The 12,693-nt window shown below is 41.1% G+C and overlaps 3 protein-coding genes across 4 annotated transcripts in view; 1 reads left to right on the top strand and 2 right to left on the bottom strand.

Moving 5' to 3' along the window:
* LOC104746584 (kinesin-like protein KIN-14E) overlaps positions 1–2,125 on the bottom strand; it is a gene marked incomplete in the record, with an annotated part of 7,309 nt that extends 5,184 nt beyond the window's left edge. Inside the window, 7 exon segments of the mRNA XM_010468105.1 lie at positions 1–89; positions 164–345; positions 430–529; positions 707–1,034; positions 1,155–1,393; positions 1,515–1,725; positions 1,813–2,125. Coding sequence (XP_010466407.1) covers positions 1–89; positions 164–345; positions 430–529; positions 707–1,034; positions 1,155–1,393; positions 1,515–1,725; positions 1,813–1,952 — 1,289 coding nt within the window.
* Positions 2,241–5,426, bottom strand: LOC104746577 (3-hydroxyisobutyryl-CoA hydrolase 1). Its single transcript, XM_010468094.1, has 14 exons — positions 5,321–5,426; positions 5,147–5,227; positions 5,003–5,071; positions 4,877–4,940; positions 4,697–4,776; positions 4,518–4,601; positions 4,342–4,426; positions 4,149–4,234; positions 3,550–3,671; positions 3,190–3,250; positions 2,975–3,073; positions 2,804–2,905; positions 2,676–2,717; positions 2,241–2,582 (listed from the first exon to the last, which is right to left on the bottom strand). The coding sequence occupies exons 1-14, from the start codon at positions 5,348–5,350 to the stop codon at positions 2,442–2,444; spliced, it is 1,146 nt and encodes a 381-aa protein (XP_010466396.1). The 5' UTR covers positions 5,351–5,426; the 3' UTR covers positions 2,241–2,441.
* Positions 6,788–12,693, top strand: part of LOC104746548 (trafficking protein particle complex subunit 11-like) — a 7,721-nt gene continuing 1,815 nt past the window's right edge. The window contains exons 1-9 of one of the 2 annotated variants that reach the window (XM_010468063.2): positions 6,788–7,228; positions 7,340–7,401; positions 7,488–7,602; positions 7,697–7,820; positions 7,916–7,996; positions 8,150–8,491; positions 8,729–8,907; positions 9,008–9,849; positions 10,066–11,763. In XM_010468063.2, coding sequence (XP_010466365.1) covers positions 6,840–7,228; positions 7,340–7,401; positions 7,488–7,602; positions 7,697–7,820; positions 7,916–7,996; positions 8,150–8,491; positions 8,729–8,907; positions 9,008–9,849; positions 10,066–11,507 — 3,576 coding nt within the window. In that variant the 5' untranslated portion in view covers positions 6,788–6,839 and the 3' untranslated portion in view covers positions 11,508–11,763. Of the gene's footprint in view, positions 7,229–7,339; positions 7,402–7,487; positions 7,603–7,696; positions 7,821–7,915; positions 7,997–8,149; positions 8,492–8,728; positions 8,908–9,007; positions 9,850–10,065; positions 11,764–12,693 lie in introns of those variants that run through there. The other variant, XM_010468055.2, reaches the window with a different exon arrangement.

Below are 12,693 nucleotides of genomic sequence, written 5' to 3'. Positions count from 1 at the left end.
CCAATCCCAACAAGAATTTGCAAGGCACAAAGCTGAGCAGCATCGTCCCTCCCAACAGGATAGTTTCCTAATAAATAGTCATGTTGCAACTGCATGTATATGTGTTAGCAAGGAAACACAGATTTTATCATGTGGAAATCATATCAATGAACAAAATGCTCACTTGAACATATGATAGTTGAACAAACATCAGATCTGTTACTGCTTCATCAGACTCTCGGAATAGTTTTTTTTTAAATACCAATTTGCAGTGTAGTATCTCTCCTTTATTTCTATCTTTTATAGCTTTGAATTCTGCGAGGAGATCTCCAATATACTTGTTATCATCCAATCCTATATATTCCTCTGCAAGCGAACAGATTGAAAAATGATTAATAATGTAGTACTACTTAAAAAATATATGATAAAGAGAGTCATATGAAAACATACCATTTCCGGTATCTGACGATTTGGAACTTGAAACAACTTTACGACATTCAAACAAACTGAAGCTAGAGAAAGCTGAGAGTTTAATTGTCCCAGCTAGCTCCTGAAAGGGATATGTCAATACAGTGAGAAAGGTTAAATAAAAAAACAAAAAGAGACAAAGGAAAATAAAATGCAAGAACAAACTCATTACTAAGTTTACTTCATCAGACAAGAATATGATCAGGTAGCAGTGCACTGCAAGGAAACTAAACTATGATAAAAGAATACAAGAACATACCTCAACAGCATCAGACACAGTTGTGGCCATGTCATATGATATTTCTTCAAAAGTTTCATCCAAAAAGAAGACAATGGTGGTGAGCTTTCTACCGGTCAAAAGGGCTTCAATTTCTTCACGGCCAGGTGTGGTATGCCTAGGACCAGCTTTGATAGAGCGCTTTAAGGCCTTCAAAGTATTCACAGCAAGAACCTGAGCCTCTGGTTCGATTGTTGCATCGTGTGCCACATTATGAATATACTCAGATAGATATCCACCAATATCTTTGCTTGGAGGCATTGAAGACGCACATAAGTACATCAATTCCCAAGCTTTGATCAAGTATTGCCTGATAACATGCCAAGAAGGGGAAAAGTTAAAAGAGATACAAAAAGGGTTAGAAATAAAAGAAAGATGATGATGCGAGCATGTAACTAAAAAAAAAACAGTCTGTTTGGATGGAAGGTACCTGTCAGGATTATGTCTAGTCTGCTTGGAGATTTGAGCAAAAAGTTCGTCCCGGAGTTCAACACGCTTCAAAGTTTTCTTGAAGAGCTTTCCAACAAGTTCAATGCGTTCATCTAAACTGGGTGGCGTTGATCGATCAGATGAATCAACGCCCATATATTTTAAGATGAGATGAAACAACTTGGTAGCACGGCTGACGAGATCGCTGTTTATCTTGAGAAGAGATGTGGGGATGGGATCCTGAAGGAAGGAGAGAGAGAGAGACCACATTAATTTTTAATTAATTTTCAGCAGCCACAAAGTCAAATCAAAATGGATTGTGTTGTGTGTGAGTGAAGGGAGAATTGGAGTAAAAACAAACCTTCTGAAAGCAAAGCATATCCTCAAATGTGAAGCGCTCGCGGACATGAGAGCCAGAGGACTTTTTAGAATAGAAGAAGCCACGCTTGCCAGCAGACTGGATTTGCTTCTGCATAAGCCGCAAAAAAGCTTCAACCTGGAAGCGATCGATGAGGGGAATGGCGGCAGCAAGCTCGGCGGGAATTGACAAAGCCACTTGAGGAGCTGGGGAGCTGCGACAAAGAGTTAAAATCAATGTTTTTTTTTTTTGAAAATTCAGAGACAAGTTGGAAGAAGAAGAAGGAGCAAAGAAGACTTACAGAGGAGGAAGAGAAGACGATTCAGCATCGAAGTCGGTCCCAGAGGGATTGGGAACATAAAAGCAAGAAGAAACGTCGGCGGCGACTTCGGTGCCATTACCAGAGCTCAACGAAGAATTACTGCCTCGTTGGCCCTCCATAGCCGAAGAAAAAGGAGAGATTGTAGATCTGAACAAGCACAAATTTGCCCCAGAAAAACAAAAAATTTTGAGCAGAGAGAGAGAGAGAGAAAGGGAGAGAGACGAGAGTCACGGGAGATTTTTAATTGCCTCTTCTTCTTCTTCTTCTTCTTCTTCACATTCAATTCTTCACGATTCAGCTGATTTTCTCATTTCTTCTAGTAATTGTTTTAATTGAAGATGAGTTATTATTACTTTTATTTAATCGTAAGGACTCGATCCGCGTCGTTGTGTGGGTTGAAAACCGAATAAATGAACAAAGACGTGCTTCCACGTCCATTGGCCATGGTTGTGCCTCCAACACCATGTACAAATCTCTACATCAATACAATAATGGATTATGTATGTATTGCCAGGCCTATTCAACACAAGTGTGTTGTTACATTTCTTTATTTTTCTTTTTCAGACTTGACGGGAAGTAAACCATAGTGCTTCGTCACCTTCTCCACTTCACAGCTTTGATATTGCTATAGCAGGCAAGTTTTTCCTTGCCGGAAGCTTTAGATCCTCCCATTCCCCTTCTTCTTCCACTCTCGTGAAGTACTTCTCTACCATGCTATCCTTCATGTCCTCCAGTCGCCTTGGCTCCCACTATAATTTCATTTCAGCAAAACACTGGCATTATTATATCAACAGTGTGACATAACCACCACAAATACCAAAAATATAGAGACTTGTTTAAACCTTTGGGTTCTTATCTTTGTCTACCAATATAGCTCTGCACCCCTGCACAAGTAAAACACGCTCTTGTAATTACGGTCAACAACAAGGACAGTTTGGAAGGAAAATACAGTCGGGGAAGCTTGCAAAACCTCCACAAAATCTTTGCTGATTTCTCCCTTTAACACGTGACACACCATTCTATACTCACGGATAAGACACTGCCCCACCCCCTGCAATCGCCCTTCTCTTATCTGAAATCATATGAGCACAGTCAGTCACCTCTTTGTCATCATTTCCTGTGATGCGTACTGGGAACTAACCGATCTAAGAGAGATTTTAAGGCTTGCTGGTGAAGCCTTCTTCAATGATAAAATTGTAGCTGAGATCCAACCATCTGCTTCTTGAGTGGCCTCTCTCTCCTAAGCAACACATATATGAGAATATATATGATAGTACAGAGCATTGTCAAAGGTAATCAGTCGACTCAGGATTGCAAGTGAATATATCTATATATAAATGGAAATAAAAAACTTACAAGTGCAGATATAATTTCTTCGACAGTTCTCCTAGAGAAACACCTATCAATAACATCTAACCTGCTAAACAAACGGAAAGATAAGAACCACCTTTTCTCTTCACACACATTTTCAATTAAAGATATGATGAGAAATGAATTCTGTAAAGAGCAATTGAAAAGCTGAAACCAATACAAGATTGAAATTCTAGAAATATGTCATGTATTTATGGTCAATAAGAGAGTAATGACCTAGAATGTGCGTGCTTTTGGCATGAAAAGAAGATAAGAAGCAGATATGAGAGAGCAATGAGTACATGAGAGATAAGAAAGATAAGAATATTAGCGAATTGAAAAGGAGATAAAATCATATACACTTGCCTGCGGTAAGCACTCTGCTGTTTCAAACGCGGTTTCTGGGTGTAGGCATCGAGAATTGTTGAGGCAAACGTTGGATCACTTGAACCAACTCTGCAAAGATCTGCTTCTAATGCAGTCAACCTCTGTGAAAAAAAGAGTAACCTTACTAAGTATCCTTTTCTTTTTCTCTTTTGGTATGAAGTAGGTAACAATCCTTGGTGAATCATATACAGTTGACACTAGTAGCTAACTAGCTATAAGAAAACTGAATTGTAAAAGTCATTCGAAATGTCTTATGAAATAGAGACTAAGAAAAATTACAGGCCGCAAGATTGGGTACGGACACATATATTATAATAGTTAACAGGACCCATCACGCTGGAGAAAATAAGCACGTTGAACAAGACTACCCCATATCCTGACAGAGACACCTTAAACTTTCCTTGCCAAGAAAAGTTTCTCTCCAAGAAAAATGCCAAACGGAGAATCCATCATCTCTTACAGGGTATTCCTATGTCTAATGTGCCTTAGTTGGTGATGCAAAAAATGTTCTTGTGTTTAGCATGTCAAGTTGCTATCATGCCGGTAATGGGGAATACTAACGAAAAGGGAGTTCATACCTTTGAAGGCACAAAATGAGTAGCAAGACCACAAGTAAGCATTTCAGCGCCATCTAATCTAGCTCCAGTGAGACCAACATACTCTCCTAAAAAAAAATAATAATAACAAGGATGAGAGAAGGAGATAGCCTCATTCATTCTGAAACTTTTGTGGCTTTAAGAAGATGCAAAAATGATATATAAGTTTCGTTACCAAAAAATCCAGGGAGCCTTGACAAGAAGTAGGAAGCGCCTATATCTGGAAAGAGCCCCAGAGCTGTCTCAGGCATGGCAAAAACCTTGGGGAAAGTCAAAAGATAGGGAATGATATGAGTATATAGTTTGGAACGACGTATTTTTCATACATGGACATCTCTAGGAAAAGAATACCGTGTTCTCAGTTGCAATACGAAATCGACCATGGACTGAGACACCAGCTCCCCCTCCCATGACGATACCATTCAGAATTGAAACCTATAATCCGAAAACAGTGTGGATTACGAATAATGAACTTATTATACACTCGGAGTGAGTGGTTCACTAAAAGGAGAGTATGTATAGTGTGAAACCTGAGGTTTGCTATATGTGGCCATAACATAGTTGAGAATGTATTCATCTGAGAAGTAATTGGCACCAAGTCTCCAGTTACCTGGTCAACGAAAATAAAATAGAGAGAAAGTGTGTGTGTATTAGATTATAGAAGAAGGTAAGAAAAGGAAACGAAAGATGGGAGAGGGTGGTTGGTAAACCTTGTTTGATGTCACGAACCACAGCTGCAACATCGCCACCAGCACAAAAGGCTCTTCCAAGACCCTGCGGTAAAGTCATTCAGTGCTGGGAGGGGGGCAAACGGAAGAGATAAGGATAATGATTACCTTAAGGATGACAAGTTTCACACTAGGGTCCTCCTCATATGCAAGGCACAGTTGCAGCAACCGAGAGATCTATAGAAGATTGAGTCAACCAAATTTGTACAAGAAAGGAGGAGAAACCAAAAGAAGAAGGGAAAAATTCATTACCATTTGGAAGGACAGAGCATTCAGCTGCTTGGGTCTGTTCAGAGTCAAGATTCTAACACCCGATTTCTCTTCAACCAAAACCTGTGATCAAATTAATTTTAGATAGGGAACAATTGATCGTCGTCGACTCGGATATAACGAAGAAGAAGCTGAAGAAAAGACCAAAAAAAACACCTGAGAGCGAGAGGCCATCTCGACTGCCATCTTTCTTTACTGCTCAGAAGATTTGGGATCTTCGTATTCTCCGAACAGAGAGAGCAGCAGCAAACGGGATTGGTTATAATAGTTTAGAAAGTTGATGTTGGGCCTTGGAAGTGGATATTTTGGTCTTGCTATAATGGGCTTTGTGTTGTGGCCATAGAGTCAAATGGAGCACTCAAATTAAAAATCCTCTTGCAACATGCAAGCACTGCTGTGGAAAAAGAAAACATGGTAGATCAATGATCTTTGCAACAATATAATAATCAAGCACGTTTTAGACATATATGTTTACAAAATTACAAGGAAGACTTTTTATTCGTTTTGACATTTTCCATCCCATGTTAGAAGCCAGTTTTTCCAGCTTACCCAATATCTCCCACATAAAATGACACGCGGCCACCACAAAAATCAATCAATTAAAAAAGTCTTTGCAAGTGTTCAAATTCTCAACAACCCAGCCTCGATCTGAAAGTCAGACATTTTGAAAGCCCTCTCCCTTCTTATATATGTTGTCTAGCTATATAATATAGTTTTGTATATATACTTAACAACTCTCAACAGTCTCTCAGATTTAAATGTGCATAAGCAACGGCGGCCTTCATAGAGATGGGAGGAGCAAGGAAACGATGGCGGGCGAGTGGTAGAGGAATCAAAGTCAGGGCCGTGAGGCAGAAGACGAAGAGATTGCGTGAGAGAGTGAGAGGATTTTTCAGGCTAATCAGGAGCTGGTGCTTCAGGAGGCAGCCGCTAGTCAGAGAAGACGGGGGTCTATATTACACATCTATACGTCGCTCTAACTCTTTCTATGCCGATGCAATTGCAGATTGCATTGACTTCATCAACCGCTCCTCCGCTTGACCGCTTCCCATTCGTTGCCAATTGTATATTCTTTTCTCTCATTTTGTAAAAATCCATGACTTTATTATATGCATACAATGCAAACAATTCAAATTGTTTTTTTTTGTAAAAAACCCAACTGTTTTGTTTTGTACGTCCGGAGCCGGCGGAGTTGAATTATTAGTCTGTCGACGCTTTGACAAATTAAATAAGTCGATGCATCTTTCACCGGGTGATGTAACTAGAAAACACATACTGTACGCTCGTTTAAATCAGATCTGACAACTGGACTAGGCCCACATTCACTTATTCCCCCATTCACTTATTGATTAAAGGCCTGTTAAAAGCCCTATTAAGTGGGCTAGATAGACTATGTATGTATATCCCTACCGCCACATAAAGTTTCAAACCAGATCTGACAACTGGACTAGCCCCCATTCACTTATTGATTAAAGGCCTGTTAAAAGCCCTATTAAGTGGGCTAGATGAACTACGTATATTATCCCTGACGCCACATAAAGTTTAAAACCAGATCTGACAGCTACACTATTATGAAAGGCCCGTTAAAAGCCCAGGCAATGTTTTCGTTTCAGATCCTTCCTTCCCCCAATTCAACGCGTCGTCCGAGTCTCAGATACACTCCCCGGCGAGCTAGATGGAGGAATACCCGGAAGAGCTCAGGACGCCGCCGGTAAGTCTGGTGGCTCTTTTCGGATACTCGGAGCTACAGGCGTCCATTACGAAGCATCTCCACTCCCAACAGCCTCCCATCAACGCTCTGGCCTTCCCTGACTTGTCTCATATCTCGCTTCTCCTTGCTCATGATGATCAGATCAGCCAAGCCTCTTCCTTCAGAGATCCTCTCAGTGTCTCCGATTCTTCTCCTCCCGTTCCTTCCAGATGCGGCGGCATCTTGAAACGGGATTGGTTGCTGAAGCATCGCACAAAGGTCCCTGCACTGGTCGCCGCCTTCTTTCCCTCACATCACATCTTTGGCGATCCAAATCAATGGCTACAGGTCTGCTCCGATCTCGACAGCCTCAAGTATTTCCTCATCCCCCTTATCTGTTTCCCTTGTTTCCTCCCCCACCCCTTTGATTTTTTTTGTTTTTTTTATAAAAACACTCGGATTAACAAAGCGATCTCCGTTGTTAGATCCGTAATCCGTCCCAAAAACATCAAACTGGTGGTTGTCGTGGTCCAGTCTTCTCCCCACGGTAGCATTTTTCTCTCCGATTAGATTTTTTGGTTTTTTTTAATTCATCCCCGAACTCGTTGCTTACTCCTTCCCGACTTATTCTAGAGGAACTTAGCGAAGATCGTCTTGTGGCATTGCGCAAGCGTGCAGAGTTAGATTCTAAGTACGTGCTCTTCTTCAATTCCAGCATAGATTCTGAACTCTCAGTCTCTCTCTCCAGGCATGTCTCTCTCCTCTTTTCTTGTTTTCTGTTTTTGCACCTAGAAGACCAAGAGGCTTTTGATTCAATGCATCTCAACACAATATGTTTGCAGGATCGCTTCTGCATTTGCAGAGTTGGCCCTTGCATATTACAAAGAAGAAGGACGGAGAATCAAAAGCCGAGTTGAGAGAAGGAGTTCCAATTCTCCTGATTTGAATGTTCGCTACTGTTTTAAAGTAAGTTAGCTTTTTTGTTACCTCTCTGCTAACTCGAATAATTTTGTTTCAAAATATCTTGGAAAAGGAAGGCTCATTCTTGCCATGTCTGCTAGGTCGCTGTATATGCAGAGTTCCGTAGAGATTGGGGTGAAGCATTGAAGTTTTATGAAGACGCCTACCATTCCCTGCACGAGGTCTTTCACTAATTATTTTGGTTTTTCTAACTCATCTGTCACCCTAATATATTCTGCTTCTTGTCAAGAAGCCGGCTTTTGATGCATATAGGGTTTTTAAGGTTATGTATATTTGTTGGTGGTTTCCACACATTCAATTTTGTTTATGCACAGATGATCGGGGCATCAACTAGGCTGCCTGCAATACAACGCTTGGTCGAGATCAAGACCATAGCTGAGCAATTGCATTTCAAGATATCAACGCTTCTTTTACACGGTGGAAAGCTCATAGAAGCAGTAACATGGTTTCATCAACATAAAGCATCATATGAAAAGGTTGTTGGATCCACAGAATTTATTTTTCTCCATTGGGACTGGATGAGTAGGCAGTTTCTTGTCTTTGCTGAGTTGCTTGAGACAAGCTCCGCAACAGTTCAGAGCTTTTCTTCCTTAAACCAAGAAACTGCGGATATATCTTTGACTGAGTTTGAGTTTTATCCTGCCTATTATTTTCAGGTCAGTCAAATTTTCTCCATCTAACTCATAGTCGGAACATAATCTACACTTGGTGTTAAATCTTTTTGTGTCTTTTACCATTCTCTCAAAACTACACTATATAAACTTAACACCTACCTCGAAGCTAATGCTTAATTTCTTCCTCTGTCCCATATATGTCTGAGCAGTCTGTGCCTAGTTACGGTGTGTTTGAAAGTATAATGTTCTTATCCACTGGGAATTTCTTTCTATACGCAGTTGGCTTGTCATTACTTGAAAGATAAGAAATGTGCCCTGGAATTGTTATTGTCAACGTCTGAAACAGCTCAAGAGATTGATAGCTGCTCAGAATCCATTACTCCATCACTCTATGTGGGTCAGTTCGCTCAGTTGTGTGAAACGAGAGAAGAGAAGGGAGAATCTCTCACACTTCACTCGTAAGTTGTTCATAATTCACGCCACAAATCTGTGTAAAAAATTAGTATATAACTATGCTATCACCACCTCTAATGGTATGAGTTTTCAATGTCTTTGCAGTATAACGGATGAAGAGTACACACGGTTTACAATTTCAGAAGCAAAGAGATTTCAGGATTCCTTTGAAATTATTGCGTGGCTGAAGAGATCTTATGAATCATTCACCAACCTTAAATCCCGGAGAATGGCTGCTCTGTGCGCATTTGAAGTAGCCCGGGAGTACTTTGATTTGGCTGATCCCAACAACGCAAAATTCTTTTTCAATATCGCTGCAAGCTTGTACAGACAAGAAGGTTGGGTAACTTTGCTCTGGGAGGTGTTGGGTTACTTGCGAGAGTGTTCGAGAAACCTTGGTGCTTTGAAAGATTTTGTAGAGTTGTCCCTTGAAATGGTTACACTGCCTGTAACATCTTATGATGATTCTGGGAACTCGAGAAACAAAAATTATGGTCCTGGAGGTCCTGCAACCTTTTCACGAAGAGAAAGTATACATCGAGAAATTTTTACTCTTGTCTGTCGTGAAGCCGAGCTGTTATCATCAACCGGAGGAAGTGGATTCAAATTAGCCACTGATAGCCCTCTTCATCTTGAGATTGATCTTGTCAGTCCTCTCAGACCTGTTCTCCTAGCTTCAGTTGCGTTTCACGAGCAAATAATCAAGCCTCACGCTATGTGCTCTATTACAATATCACTGCTTTCTCATCTACCTATTCCAGTTGAAATAGATCATCTAGAAGTTCAGTTCAATCAATCTACGTGCAACTTTGTCATCAGAAATTCCCAGAGGCCTCTGTGGGCTTCTTCGTCTAACACTGTGGAAAGTGGTAGCCAAGTGGAGAATGAGCCATCGCTGGTGCTTGTGCCAAATAATTGGTTAAGGTTGACATATGCAATCAATTCTGGTTAGTGTGATTTAATTATAAGGGTGTTGTTTGTCACACACTTGCACGTATTGCAGTTTATTCATTGAAATTCAAAACTGGTTTGGACGTGTTCGTATTCTTAGTTACCAGTTAGCAAAACTGATGCTACAGAACTTGTATCTATATAATGAAAACAGAAGCAAAATGGTTTCTCGGCTGCCTAACTTTTCACGCATTTCTTTGTTTCATATGCAGAGCAAAGCGGCAAGCTTGAGTGTCTTTCAGTTCTCGCAAAATTGGGCCCTCTTTTCACAATCTCTTCAAGAGCCGAGAGTCCTGCTGCAATGGAGGATTTGTCTCTCTGGAAGCATGAGAATCGTGTGGAATCTCTGCCAACAAAGGACCCAGTTCTTGCAGTATTTGGCCAGAAAGCTACTCAAGTTGATGAACCTGAACCACAGGTGGACGTTAGTCTAGGTGCTTCTGGTCCTGCCTTAGTTGGAGAAGATTTTACAATGCCTATTGTCGTAACTTCAAAGGGTCATGCCGTATACAATGGTGAATTGAAGATTAATTTAGTTGATGTGGGTGGTGGTGGTTTGTTTAGCCCAAGAGAAACAGAACCGTTTTCTCTAGAAAGCCATCATGTTGAAATCTGTGGAATTGATGGGGCAGAGGGCAACGATAAATCTGAATCTGAAACAGGAAACATAAAGAAAATTCAGCAATCTTTTGGGCTGGTTTCTGTTCCAGACCTGAAGGAAGGGGAATCATGGACGTGCAAACTAGAAATCAAGTGGCATAGACCTAAGCCTGTCATGCTTTTTGTGTCATTGGGTTACTTGCCACATGGCAGTGAAGCTAATACCCAAAAAGTTCACATTCACAAGAGCTTGCAGATCGAAGGGAAGATGCCTCTTTTAATAAGCAATCGGTTTATGTTGCCATATAGACGGGATCACCTATTGCTCAATAGGATCAAGCCAGCCCCTGATTCTGAAGACATGTCTTCTCTGCCACTGAACGAAAAAAGTGTGTTAGTTGTCAGTGCCAAAAATTGCTCAGAGATAGCGCTGAAACTGGTGTCCATGTCCATTAAATTTGATGATGAGCAGGGGGAAACTTCATGTTTGATTCAGCAGGGTGGAGATTCCCCGAGCTCTGCTAATCTTGCGCCAGGGGAAGAGTTCAAAAAGGTTTTCACAGTCATACCAACGACGAGAACTTCAAAGCTTGGTTTGGGATCAGTACATTTAAAGTGGAGGAGAGAGGGAGGTAACATAACAGAGGCATGTGTTTCAACAAAGCACAAACTTCCTGAAGTAAATGTGGAGGCATCACCACTGGTAATGAGTTTGAACTGTCCTCCATATGCCATTCTTGGAGAACCATTCATTTGCGCCGTTAGAATCTGCAACCAGACACAGTTGCTGCAAGAAACAAAGTTTGCGATGGCTGATGCACAGAGTTTTGTCCTGTCTGGGTCGCACAGCAATACGGTGTCAGTCCTTCCCAAGTCAGAACACGTCTTAAGTTATAAGCTAGTGCCTCTGACTTGCGGTGAACAGCAACTCCCCAAGATAACTTTGACATCAGTGCGATATTCTGCTGAGTTTCAGCCATCTGCGGTTGCTTCAAGTGTCTTTGTGTTTCCCTCAGCCCCACATGCCGAGAAAGCCAACTCTGCCGCGAAGTAGTGTGTAACTAACTTCACGTGAGTGTAATGGGTTTCTAAATGTCTATGCAGTTTTAGGCATTTGTGGTTAAGTAAGACAAATTGGATCAGTTTGGAAAATTTTGTTTCCGCTATGTTGTATTTTCGTTTGTTGATAATACTGTCTATTTTTGGAGAACTCAAAACTAAACACCCATAGGTTTTAGGATATGCATCTATTTACGGACACAAATCTGTTTTGAAATTCAGGGCACCAGGGCAGACTGTATTTTGTTTTATTAACTTTGGGATTCGCCTCCCAGAATTTATTAAAATATGAAACAACTAACTACACAGGGACTTCTGTGTCTATTGCTCCTCTCTCATACGAAACTAACAGTGGGTACTATATGATACCCCTGATAATTTACATCTCAAGCTGGTCGCTCGCTCGAATCTAGATCACTGGATCCAAGTTGATGGAAAGCCGACCGGGAGTGTTTGTCGTCGGATCATCTGGCGTCGGCAAGCGCACCCTCCTCTCTCGTAAGCGCACCCTTCTCCCCTTTGGATCCGATTCCTCTGCTTTACCAAAATCTAGGGTTTCCTTTTTTATCCATTTGACGGGAGATAAAAATTATGTGATCGATCACAGGATTGCTCTCTGTGGAATTTGAGGATTCATCGGAGCCATCATCTCAAACAGAAGTTCATGGGTANCAGACATCTGTATTCGGACACTGATGAGTTTGGTATCTCTGAAACGGAAGGATGCAGCTTGTTGGCAAGTGAAGATACTTCACTCGATATCAGGGGAACATGTCTTGAGTGGTGCTGTGAGAATAACATCGAGTTCATTGAGGCTTGTGCCTCTAATCCTGATTTTGACAAGTGTAAGTTCTATGTTTTTCAGGCAACTCTTCCTTCTTCGTATTTACTGCAATGTTCAGTTTTTTTTTTATCTGGTTACTCTTTCTTTCCATCAAATATGAAAAAGTAGCTTGTACTGAACTTGAAAAAGTTGAGTGAGAATGGATGAGCAGAGAATATGTATTCGTCTCTAGCATTAATGAGGCTCGTCGATTGGTCTTTTGTAGGTTTATCAGTAGATGGGGATTCTCAAGGGGTTGAACGTCTATTTGGTGCTCTTTCGGCACATATGTGGCCTGGGATGGTTCTTAAATCGGGTGATAAGATAAATGAACCTGTGTTAGCTCAAGGGGAAGGTT

Source organism: Camelina sativa, chromosome 2, assembly GCF_000633955.1.
Source record: "Camelina sativa cultivar DH55 chromosome 2, Cs, whole genome shotgun sequence".
NCBI classification, from domain to species: domain Eukaryota; kingdom Viridiplantae; phylum Streptophyta; class Magnoliopsida; order Brassicales; family Brassicaceae; genus Camelina; species Camelina sativa.
This window is presented reverse-complemented; position numbering and strand designations above follow the sequence as displayed.

Bases quoted from the DNA above. Each gene is read 5' to 3' on its own strand.
- LOC104746577 (XM_010468094.1), bottom strand. From the start codon at position 5,350: ATGGCAGTCGAGATGGCCTCTCGCTCTCAG. The intron at 5,072-5,146 runs GTAATGAATTTT...AATCTTCTATAG, and splicing joins ATGCTCTGTCCTTCCAAATG to ATCTCTCGGTTGCTGCAACT. The intron at 4,602-4,696 runs GTTTCACACTAT...TTCGGATTATAG, and splicing joins CCACATATAGCAAACCTCAG to GTTTCAATTCTGAATGGTAT.